The sequence below is a fragment of the Equus quagga genome, chromosome 15 (assembly GCF_021613505.1).
Source record: "Equus quagga isolate Etosha38 chromosome 15, UCLA_HA_Equagga_1.0, whole genome shotgun sequence".
NCBI lineage: Eukaryota > Metazoa > Chordata > Mammalia > Perissodactyla > Equidae > Equus > Equus quagga.
Window position 1 is genome coordinate 65,090,063 of NC_060281.1, and position 12,661 is coordinate 65,102,723.

Here is a 12,661-nt window from a genome sequence, read left to right on the forward strand (position 1 = left end):
TGGGCAGAACACAAAACAAAGTGTCATGAAATGATGTGAGAAACGTGAAACTAAGCAATACCACTTATTGCCTTTCAACAGAAGTATAAATCATACATAAATGATTGAGAAAACACCCACAAAGATCTCCCTGCTGTGGCTCCTGCTAGAGAGAGGCAAGCAGATCAGGATAAGATATAATTGTATTAAAGGGTCGTCTGCTTTTATACAATGTTTTACATTTTAAAAGAACAATGTATTGACATATTGCTTACGTCTTTTTTAAAGTGAAAGTCTAGAAAAAATGACCCAGAATTCTAAGCCCAGTGAGAATATCTTTCAGAAATAAAAGAGAATGCTTTCTCAAACAAAAAACAAATTTATTGCCAGGAGACTCACACACTACAGGAAAAGTTAAAAGCATATGATGCCAGACGGAAACTTTGATCTACACAAAGAAATAAAATAGCTGGAAATGGAAAAAGATGAAGGGAAATATGCAATTATAATTTTCTTATTTTTAATTGCTCTAGAAGATAACTAATTGTCTAAAGCAAAAATACTATCACCATATTGTGCATTTGGGGCATCTGTAAAGGTAAAATGTATGACAAGCAAGCACAAGGGATGGGGGGGGTAACTGTGAAAAGATTAATGTCTTAGGACACACGTGCAGTGACAGACGGTTATCTGAAGGTGGACACAGACGACCGAAAGGCATACACTGTAAGCCTAAGGGCAACCGCTGCAAAAAATTAAAAAGAGAGTATAAACTAAAATCAAGAGTGGAGATAAAATAACATCATACACTAGCCCCCAAAATCCAAATGAATTGAGAAAAAGAAAACATAAGAAACAACAAAAAGATAGAAAAAATAGCAAACAGCTAGCAACATGGCAGGTTTAATCCAACTACATCAATAATCACATTGAATATAAATTATCTAACATGCCAATTAAAAACAGAAATGTTCCGATTGGATAGAAAAGCAGAACCCAGTCACATGCAGTCTATAAGAAACTTGATTTAACTATAAAGATATAAATAGGTTAAAGTAAAAGGATAGGAAAAGATACAGCGTGCAATCACTAACTATGAAAGCCAGAATAGCTAAATCAAAGTTAGACAAAGTAGACTTCAGAGCCACAAATATTTCCCAGGATGGACAGGGACTTTGGATAATGACAAAGGGGTCAATTTCCAAGAAGACATAAGAATCCTAACTGTATACGCACTGAGAAAGAGCTTCAAAATACATTTTTTTAAAAAACTGATAAAACCGAATAGAGAATTCACACTCCTCTCTTATTAATCGATAGAATAAGTTGACAGAAAGGTAATAAAGTTACAGAAGATCTGAACACTATCAATCAATGTGACTTAATTGACATTTATAGAACACTCCATTAAGAATACATTTTCTTGGGGGCTGGCCCCATGGCGCAGTGGTTAAAGTTCCTCCTGCTCTGCTTTGGCAGCCCGGGTTCATGGGTTTGGATCCCAGGCACGGACCTCCTCCACTCATCAGCCATGCTGTGGAGACGTCCCACACACAAAGTAGAGGAAGACTGGCATGGATATTAGCTCAGGGCCAATCTTCCTCCAGCAAAGAAAAGAGGAAGACTGGCAACAGATGTTAGCTGAGGGCAAAGCTTCCTCACCAAGAAAAAAGAAAAAGAAAAGAATACATTTTTTCTAAGTACATATGGGACATTCACCAAGAGTAAACATATTCTGGGTCATAAAACAACTTTTTTACAAATTAAAAAGAATTGAAGTTACATAAAAAATGTTTTCAGATCAACAAAAATTTTAATTAGAAATCAATAGCAAAAAGATCTCTGGAAAGTCTCCAAATATTTGGAATAAACAACACACTTTAAAACAGTATATGGGTTGAAAAGGAAGTCATAAGGATAGTTAGAAAATATTTTTAATTTAATGAAAATGAAACAACATATCGACATTCATGAGATGCAGCTAAATCAGTGCTTACAGGAAAACTTATAACATTAAATGTTTATATTAGAAAATAATAAAGTTCTCATATCAATAATCCAAACCTCCACTTTAAGAAATTAAAAAATGAAGAGCAGATTAAACCCAAAGCAAGCAGAAAGAAATAAACTAAAGACAATGAGATGGGGATAAATCAATGAAATTGACAATAAAAACACAATAGAGAAATAAAAAGTTGTTTCTTTGAAAAAAATCAATAAAATTGGTAAACCTCTAGTAAGAGTGACCAAGAAAAAAGAGAGAAGACACAAATTACAGATATCAAAAATGAAATAGGGACATCACCACAGACCCTACAGACATGGAAAAAAGCTAATTAGGGAATACTACAAAAATCTCCGTGCCCAAAAGTTAAAGATAATTTGGACAGATTCTTCAAAAAACACAAACGGCCAAAACTCACTTACAAAGAAGTAAATGACCTAAATAGTTCTGTATCCATTACAGAAATTGAATGTGCGTGTGAAAACCTACCAACAACAAAAACTAAGGTTCAGATGGCTTCACTGGTGAATTCTAACAAATATTTATGGAAGAAATAATATCAGTTCTATACAAACTATTCCAAAATGCATTCTAAAATATACCTTTTACAAAGATACCATTACCTTGCCACATAAACCAAAGACATTACAAAAAGAGAAAACTATAAACAAATATCCTTCATGAACATAGATACCAAAATCCTCAACAATTCTAGCAAAACAAATTCAACAATATATAAAAAGATAACATATCATGACCAAGTGCAGTTTATCCCAGGAATGCAAAGCTGGTTCAACCTTCAGCTTTATTCATAATCCCTCAAAAGTGGAAACAACCCAAATGTTCCCCCACTGGAGAACAGACAACAAACGATATGGGACAGCCATGCAATGGACTACCACTCAGCAACACAAAACAAAAATGAACTGTTGACACATGCAACAATGTCAATGTTATTACGCTAAATGAAAGAAGCCAGATTTCAAAGGGCACCCACGCTATGATCCATTTATATGATTGAATATATATGGCATTCTTGCACAAGCAAAACTCCAGGGATAGAAGACGAATCAGTGGTTGCAAGAGCCGGGATCAGAGCGGGGGATGATGGCAAACGGCCAGGAAGGAATCTCTGAGGGTGATGAATTGCTCTACATCTTGATGACAGCAGTTACACAACTGCATTCATTTGTCAAAACTCACAGAACTGTATAACAAAAATGTATTCATTTTTCTGAATGCAAATTGTATGCTAATAAATAATAATTGGGAACACAGACAGGCAGATTACATACACTGTATTCACATAGTAGCTGCCTCTGGGAATTGAGGGGAAAGAACAGGAGGAGACAGCGTTCTTTAGCATCATCTATGATGTTTTTGTTGATTTATTCTTAAAAATAGAAACATGTTAGTAATTGAAAATTTGGGGCAATGGGTACCTGGATTTGTTATAATATTCTTTGCACTTTGCTCTTAACATTTCTTCAAAAATAAAAACCAACATTTCATTTGGTTCTTACTAAACTCCATCTCTCCTTTCCATCCATAAATTATTTTCTACTGGCAGTACCCCCAAGATCGGGGTGACTTTTTCTAGGAGATTGTGCTTCTGAATTTTCATAATTTACAAAGAAATGAATAAAGGGATGCAACTGGCTGAACTTGGCCAAGGCAAAACCACTCAACTTCCAGAGCCGTCAATCCATTTTTCAGATGGCACGCAGGTGCACTGCTGAAGGCCACAGCCAGAGAAAAGCACCCCCACGAGATTATACATACATATATATATATATATATATATACATATATATATTTGCTGAGCATTACGGGGACCTGCTGCATTTTCCTCACTGTTCATGGAGCAGAGATAAACTGGGATCAAGCCAACCCACCACAGCCCGACCCCAACCCAGCTCAGCATCTTGAGTCCCCTGGTCCTCTGAAGGCAGGGAAGCAGACTGGCTTTCTCTGATGAGTGAGGCTGCACCAGGGAAGGCAGCAAGGCCCTGGGAGGATGCTGGGCTGGAGGGACCTGGGGGCGTGGGTCCAGGTACAGGGAAGATGCTCAGGTGTGGGGAGCCCTGACAACATGAAAGGTGAGCAGCCGTCAGGTTGGGTGTGAACCGGAGGCCCCAGATGTGTTCTTTTTACCTCTATGGTGTTTCAAATTTCACATAAAAATCCAACCTCAGACAATCAGAAGATCTGAAAACACGGGGCCTGGATCCCATGGGGAACACGCCACAGGGGCCCTAGCTGAGCAGCTGAGAGGGTCTGTGACCCTAGCGCCATGCCCCTACCCCATCCACTCCCAACTGTCTCTTATGCTCACTGATGGCACCTCCCTGGCCCTGTGGGAATCTGTTTTCAATCCCTGTTTTGACCATGGGGGCCGTTTGTGGTGGGCTCACGTCCAGAGGAGCATCGCGATGAGAACGACATCAGGAGAAGGCCCCCCCAGCCCGTGGGCAGGTGAGCCCAAGGAGGTGAGTTGGGATGGTGTCCAGGAGGGAGGGTAAGAGTGAACCTCAGAGGTGTGCACAGGAGATGCTGAGAAGAAGGATACCCCTGAGTCCAGGGCTGAGCGGTAGAGGCCGAGGACTCACAGAGCTGAGGTTCAGCTCACCCAGTGTGGTCATCAAGGTCTTAAAATCCTAAGATGCTGACATGTCAGCCAGGAAAGAGCTGCTTCCTGAGCCCTCCTCCCGACCTCAAGACCCGCAGTCCAGCACCTAACTCTGACACAGCCAGGGGCGCCGGGAGCCTGTCCACCCAAACAGCATCATCCATCCTGAGGTCCTGGTGACTCAGCTGAACTGGGTAAGTGTCTGAAGACCACCCTGGGCTCTAAGAGACGGTGTCCTGATAAACCTGGCTGTGTCCAGAGAGGAGCCTCTCCCAGGTCGTCCTCCAGGTCCTGCCCCTGTCCTGAGTCCTCTCCAGCCCCCGGAAGGTGATGCAACTGTGCTGCCTCCGGACACGGGGACCCTGGAAGTTTACCCGGGCTGGCATGTGATGGAGCATGGGCCTGGACACCCATGTGGCACCAGCCCCTTCCCCCACCCTCCCCCCACTCTCCCGCCCTGTCCTTGCCCGGGGACCTCAAGCAGCAGTACCTGAAGTCCAAGAAGGCACAGTACAGGAAGACTCGGTTGCTCTCATTGGTGGCCTCGCTGTACTGCCTGCGAGTCTGAAATGAGAGAGAATGGATACACGTCAGGACACAGCTGGAAAACCAAGTCCCCAGCACTGAAGTCAGAGCAGCACCCTCACGGCCCAGGGGGCCTTGGGTGGTGATGCACAAAGCCATTGACTTTCCATCCGGATCCAAGTTGTGGTCAGAGAGGGCCAGGTCACCTGGCCTGCCTCACTCTCTCTTTGCCCATACCAGCCCTCAAGCCTGGTCTCCCACCTCAGGGCCTTCACACTTGCTGTGTCCACCCCTTAGAATGCTGTTCCCCCAAGACAACCACCTGACTCCCTCCCTCACTTCTTTCTGGTCTCTGCTACGTGTTAGTTCCTCAGAGAGACCTTCCCTGCCTATTCAAAACAAGACTGCCCCCCAGCCCGCCAGCCCCTTCCTTCCTCTTATTTATTTTTTCACAGCGTTGACCACCACGCAGCAGGTTACATATTCCCTTATTTATGCGTTTGCTGTCTTCCCCTCTAGAAGGTGCATATGATGAGCAGTGCCTGTGTCGTCTTCTGCTGGTGCTTACTAAACATTTGTTGAATGAATGGATAAAAGAATGAAGGCAAGTAGATCAGTCAACGACCCTGTTCCTGGGACTCTCGTTCCCTCCTGAGAGAGAAAAAGTCTAGCGTCCGGGCTTCCTGGATGCCAGCTTGGGGCATGTGGCAGCAGCTGCTCTGCCCTAAACGAGGTGCCGGGACTCCTCCAGGAACTGTCACTGGGAAGCTCAGGACGCCAGCAGCTCCCTCAGGAAACTGGGGCTGCTCAGGTTGGGCTCCCAGGACAAACGGCGTCTTGCTGATTCCCCATCAGCAAGTCCCGCGCCTCTCATTGATGCCCGGCGCTCACTCCATTCCCTCCTCTGCCAACGCTGCCATTCGTGAGCCTCTGCGGCTGCAGTGAGACCCCTCCCTCATCTTGGGGCTGCATCAGCTACCGATCGATTGAGCCCCGCTTTCTGCAGGAGAGACAGCAATGGAGACGCCTCCCTCCGCTAGCGCCATTCTAACGCCTTACACACAGCATCTCTTTCCCGGCGGGCGGTAAGCGCCTGCAGCTACACTGATGGGCACCCCTCTGACAGGCCCCCTCAACCCACTGCAAAAACCAAAGGGCTCATCCATCATTTCCTGCATTCTAGAATTTTCTCTGATGGTCTCTGTGGGCACAGTACAATTATATTAATGCTGTTTATTACTGATCTTTTGGCAAAAGGGAATGTTTACTCCTTTTGCTCTCTTCCCCAAGCATCTTAGGGTTATTTTAACATATTATGGCATCCCTAAAGCCAACTGTGCCTGGAAATGCTGCAGGCCTGTGGCCAGAGCATTCTCCTCCAGGCTATGCCTGTTTCCTCTAATTGTTCATCTTCTCATCTTGGAGGGGCCTTCCCTGTCCTCTCCATCACTATCTCCTTCTACCAGTTTTATTTTTTCCACAGCACTCAACACTGTCTAAAACATTCAGCGTCTGTGCCCCCATGGGAATAAAGCTCACAGGGCAGGGACCCTCTGTCTTCACGCCTGCTGTGCCTGCACACGTGGAACCTTCAGAGGAGTCGCAAGCACGAGTTACCGTGGAAGTGCGAGCTCACCGGCAGGCGGGTGTCATCTCCGATTTCTGAGAGGAGCTCCTGAGGGGCCACCCACCCAGACAGCATGGGCCACCACACTGAGCTGCAGGAGAAGCGGCAGGTCAGAACCCACAGGGCTGTCCTCCATCTGCACACGCGGGTTCCGGAGAGGACCCAGGACTCAGGGAAATGAGTTTAACTGAACCCCAAAACCTATAAAGAAACTCGGGAAGCCCAAGCAACACAACATCAGGCTCAAGAAAGTCAAAGGGGAAAAAACCCTAAAAATCTCAAGCATTCTTTTTCTCACCCTGTTTTTCTAGGCTGTGTCCAAGATGCCTGACCTTGTCCTCAATGGCACTGGGGACACCCTGGCTGGCACCCCTTCTCGTGTTCACAGAGGAGAGTGATTTTCAAGGTGTGGTCCTACCAGCAGCCTCAGCATCACCCGGGAACCTGGAATGGCCCAGCCTAGGGCCCCAATGCAGAATCAGGAACTGGGAGTGGGGCGGCCCCTGGGACTTCTCAAGCCCTTCAGAAACACTGAATGCTACAGACGCTTCCTCCTCCGTCCCCTCGTAACATCTCTGCCTGCTGTGAACTTTGTGCTCAGACAGAGGGCCCTGCGTCTGCAGCCACTTAGGACCACAGAGGTCATCAGTGAGGGGGACCTTTGACACACAAAACCCACAAAATCGAGAATACAAATAGGAAGCTGGTGTGATCACCGCCCAGCATCGGCGAGCTTTCCTCGGGCCTGGGCTGCCCTGGGCCCACACCCTCCAGGATAGCACTGTGTCATTTCCAAGCATGGAGGTGCATTTGTGTGTTACCTGTGTAAGGTAAAAGAAATAGTAAAGGCGGCCAGGACTGGAGGAAGCCAGCAAGCAGGCTCGCATGCCTCGCCCGAGGCTCCTCCTCGAGGAAGCGGTGGTCCCTGCCCTTGTGGCCTCTAACGTGGGGCCAGCGTGCTGCAGCACCTCCACCGGGCAGCGCAGAGGGCGGAGTGGCCTCTACAAGGCCTGACCCCCTGACTCCATGTCTAAATCACTCTTCAAGCGGAATTTGAAAACCAGCCACAGCGGCAACAAGCCAAGCGCGTGTGTGGCCCGGAGGGTGGAGGGGCAGACAGCAATCACGCCCGGGAAACTCCTGCCTCCCTCCGCCCGCCGTCTGAGTTTCCTCCCAGCTCTGCTCCTGCAATGGGAAGAGCAAATTGCCTCCTCCTGTGTTTGGAGTCTGCAACCCAACTGGAACAAAGGCTCCCAGCAAGTCTCCAGGAAAGGAGGCCCCAAGAGTTCCCAGGAGCGTGATTTGGAGCGGGTGTGGTGCTCACATATGGGCTGGGGAGCTGCCAGAGAGAGGAAGGTGAGTCATCTGTTCGAGGCCCACTTTCCTGGAGAACTGCGGGCGGTGTCAACTAGTCGTCAGCCTCCCAAGCGCCTGGGAGAGATGGAAACCACTCCAGTTAGTCACCTGGTGGCCAGGGACCGGGAAAGGGGGGGTCCTCGTCAGGATGGAGGGAAACAACGTACACCTTGAAGGCCCCCCAAGCCCTGAAGCCGAGGGGCCCAGCTGAGCTCCGCCGTCCAGAGGGAAGGCCTTCGCCAGAGAGCCGGCACTGCCTCAGGGAGCCTGGCCCCACCAGACCCACTTCGCTTCAGGACGACTGCTCGGGAGAGCATCTCCTCCTGGATCGGAGACGTCCTCAGACAACACAGGGGTTTGCCATTTGGGGATAAATCAAGTATGCATTGCCTACTGTGCATAATCAAGGTACAGGAGGGTGTCTCCTTCTGGGAGATGCACGTCAAGAGAGGGATCATCTCTAACAGCCTGTTAATGCTCCGGGCTTAGAAATTTGCTTGCTTTTCATTCAAGTGTATACTTCTGCCTACAAATAAGTTGGGGAGACACTTGCCTATCACTGCTCCACCAAACACAAAGATGGTACCCTGGCCCTTAATTCTGACCCCTCATAAAGCAATGGAAGGGGTCAAGACGCCCGCTCCCAGAGCGCAGGCAGACGCACGTGGATGTCAGGGGAGGTCTGGAGCAGACCCCTCTGCTGTCCACCGTCCTCTCCAACCCGCTCCTCTCACAGCAAGCCAGGGGCCAGGACTCCGAATGGTTTAAACGTCCCACCTTTGGGGGAAGCAAGAATAAGAGGAGAGGTGGGCCGTGTCTGGGACACTGAGGGTGTGCATACGCCTTCACTCACACCCCCACAACGTCCCATTCACCCCAGGCTGCGGCTTGAACCTCAGGCACCCTTCTTCCAATGTGCCAATCAAGTCATCTGAGGACACCGCAAAGGCCCTGACACATGGCCACCCACACCCTCCTCCCCTGTCCAGATGATGCCTGCCTCTCCACCTCCCCTTGCCCTTCCAGGCCCACGAGCCAATCGAGGCCCCTTTGGGCTTGATGGGGCTTGAGTCAGGGCTGTCCCATCGGCGGACATGTCCTGACCACGCGATGCAGACACCGTGTGCGTGACAGGCTCCTCCTTACCTCCAGGTGACAGCCAGGCCCCAGTCCTAGATCAAGCCCCAACCTCCCCACCTGCCTCCCTCCACACGCACTGAGCGCGGAGGAGACACGCGGGCGGGGTCTTCTGCAGAACAGCGGCACAGCCATGGCCACTGGGGACCAGGGTCGGAGACGCCCTCTGAAGGCCTCGGGACTGTGGTGTTCACACAACTCCAGGGACCTGGAGTTTCTCTGTCTTCACGGTCAGTGTGGGATTCGGGGACCCAGCGGTGGGTCTGGTGACAGAAGGGAATTCAGTCTAAGTTGTGATCCTCTGTGGTTTCCCAAACCCTCTCTCATCTCCTAAACCCCATGAGTCCCATTTGAGAGACGGCCGAGCCTGCAGACTCCTGATTACCATGCTCATGGCTTGTATTCAGCCTGGAAACCCGCCAGACAGGTGAGGCAGACACGCAGAGGAAATTGCTTTGATGTTTCAGGCCAAAAACAAGAAAAAACAACTGAAGTTACATGGGGATCTGGAATTAGAACGGCCTGCCTCAAAATTGAACAGAAGGTGTTTTCAGATCGTCCCCTGGCCAGGTAACACCTAGTCACCAAGTTCTCAGTGGAAAATGTGCTATCACAGGCTGGCCTGGGACCCATGACTGTTCCTGCATTTGGCTTTTCCAGCTGCAGCTCTCAGAGAACAGAGAGATGGGGACAGAGGGAAGGTGAGCATGGAGCAGAACAGGGAGATGCAGAGAGGAGGCAGGAACAGGCGGGGCGAGGGCCACTAGGAGTTCATTCCCGCAGCGTTAGAGGTTGGGGGTTATTTCCAGAAGTATCCATCCCCATTCCACATGAATAAGCTGCAAAGATTCTTGTTTGAAAAAAAGAAAAATCTTGTGTTGAGCCACAAACTTAGGACGATTGGACGCCGGACGTTTTATTTACTTACTGGCTTTTCATGAGTCTGGGCTTGTCACGCAGCTTTGCTTCCAGTTTGGTTCAAATAGAATCAAGCCACCTGTCCTGGCCTCAGATTCCCAACATTCAACTCTGCCTGACCCCCCTCCCCCTCCCCCGCAAGTTAACCACAGAGACATCAGGTGTCCCCAGAAACTCCCCAGGGAAGAGGCCCCAGCCCAGGCCAGCAGGACCTGAGACCGGCATCTCAAAACCGGAGAACTGACGGCTGCCCAGGGCGACTCTCATCGCCTCTCCTGCCCAACCCGAGAGGCGAGGGTGGAAACCACATTAGCGTTTGTCTGAATTAAGACAAAGTCACTCGAGTAGCAAAAATGTCTTTTCCGTGGAAAACCTGGGATCCTCAACTCTGTGGAATGATCTCCTCCCATCCGAAAATACGCTCCTCAAGAAGACAAGTGCCATGACTTCTGTGACGGTGCTTCATAAAACACATTCTGCGCGTGTTCACGAGGCCCACAAGATTGCCCTGATACACAGGGCGAATTTTTAGAAAGAGAATGAGTTATAAAAACACATCCTGACAGTCTGCAAATAGACCAACGGAACCCAGACACAGCCCCACACAAGCGCGGTTAGCCGACTTCTGACAAAGGAGCAAAGGTCGTCCAGTGAAGGAAAGAGAGCTCTTTGACGACAGTGTCAGACAATTGGACACCCACAGGCAGACAGACAGCTCAATACCTCAACCTAAACCTCACACCTCACACAAAAGTTAACCGCACGAGGATCCTAGACTGAATGTTAAACATAAAACTATAACACTTTTAGAAGAAAACATAGGAGAAAATCTTTAGGACCTAGAGCTCAATGGAGAGTATTAGCTATGACACCAAAAATATAATCCTTGAGATTAAAAAATCAATAAATTGGACTTCATAAAAATTAAAAGTGTCAGCTCTGTGAAAGACCCTGTTAAGTGGATAAAAAGACACGCTACAGACTGGGAGAAAATATTTACACACCACATATACGACACAGGAGTCATGTCTAGAATATATAAAGAATTCTCAAAACCATAAAAAACAATGATTCCAGGCAGAAAATGGGCAAAGGACATGAAGAGACGCTCCACTGAAGCGGATGTACAGATGTCAAGTAAGCACAAGAAAAGATTTTCAACATCACTAACCATCAGGGAAATTCAGACCACAATGAAAACAATCAAAACAGAAAATAGTGCCTATACCAAATGCTGATGAGGACGCAGAGAAACCAAATTGCTCATCTGTTGGCGGTGGGAATGTGAAATGGTATGGCCACTCTGGGAAAGTTTGGAAGTTTTTAAAAATATTAAAAATACTTACCCTAGGCCCCTGTAAATGGACTCCTGGGCATTTATCCTGGAGAAATAGAGACTATTTCCACACAAAAACCTGTGCACGATTGCGCACAGCAGCTTTACTTGCAACAACCGAAAACTGGGAACAAGCAGACATTCTTCAGTGGGTGACAGTTCAAAACACCGTGGTTTGTCCACAGAACACTCCCAACAACAGGAAGGTATAAACTGCGGACACACGCAACACCTTGGATGGCTCTCATCACGTTGAGTGATAGAACCAATCTCCAAAGGTGACACGCTGTACGATTCCATTTGTGTATCCTTCTTAGAAGGACAAAATGATCAAGATGGAAAGCAGATCGGCGGCTGCCAGGAGTTAGGTATGGGGGCGTGGGGGGAGGATGTGCAACAAAAAGGAGATGTTCTTGGTGGTAAAATCCTAACCTCAGCAGTGGTTCCAGCAACCTCGCCTGTGCTAAAATGACGCAGGACTATACACACACGCACCGTGCCGATGTTGGTTTCCTAGTTTTGATACTCACTCTAGTTCCATCACCTGTAACCTCTGGGGGAAACTGGGTCCAGGGGACACAGAGTTCTTTCTACCATCTTTGTAACTTCCTGTAAATCTATCATTACTCCAAAATGAAAATGAAAAAATGAAAATGAAAAAAGAGTGAAATCAGCAGCAGATCAATTATAAACAAGCAAAGTTTTCTACCTGGAGGAAACACACGCTTGGGCAGTAGACAAAAGGACCCTACCATTAAGCCAGGGATTTTAATATTTAAGTCTCATTTTGATCAGCTGAATCCTGCACAGGAACATGGAATTAGTCAGTAAGCCAGCTAAGGGGGCCACAGGTAATGGATTGTTACTCTCATCATTGCAGACTACACTACCATAACTAGTGATTATCCTTCCCCTCAGCCCCAGCATCTCAAATCTCAAGTATTTGTCCACTGTCACCTTGTGAGAGTCCCAGACAATCCCAGCACACTCTGATCCACAACAGTCCCATAGGACACTGGTGCCCCAACTTCTTCCCAGGAGTCTCCTTCTACTTCCGGGGCTGTGCTTGTTCCATGAGCATCCCCATGTGTATCCTGAGGTGTGAGCATCCCCATCTGCATCCTGAGGTGTGGGCATCCCCATCTGCAT

The 12,661-nt window shown here is 47.9% G+C and overlaps 1 protein-coding gene across 2 annotated transcripts in view; it reads right to left on the reverse strand.

The window, feature by feature from the left end:
* The window catches only part of ADGRD1 (adhesion G protein-coupled receptor D1), a 143,217-nt gene that overhangs the window by 51,612 nt on the left and 78,944 nt on the right, over positions 1-12,661 (reverse strand). For both annotated transcript variants that reach the window (XM_046641204.1, XM_046641203.1), the window contains one exon: positions 5,104-5,177. In XM_046641204.1, the coding sequence (XP_046497160.1) occupies positions 5,104-5,177 (74 nt within the window). The remainder of the gene's footprint in view (positions 1-5,103; positions 5,178-12,661) is intronic.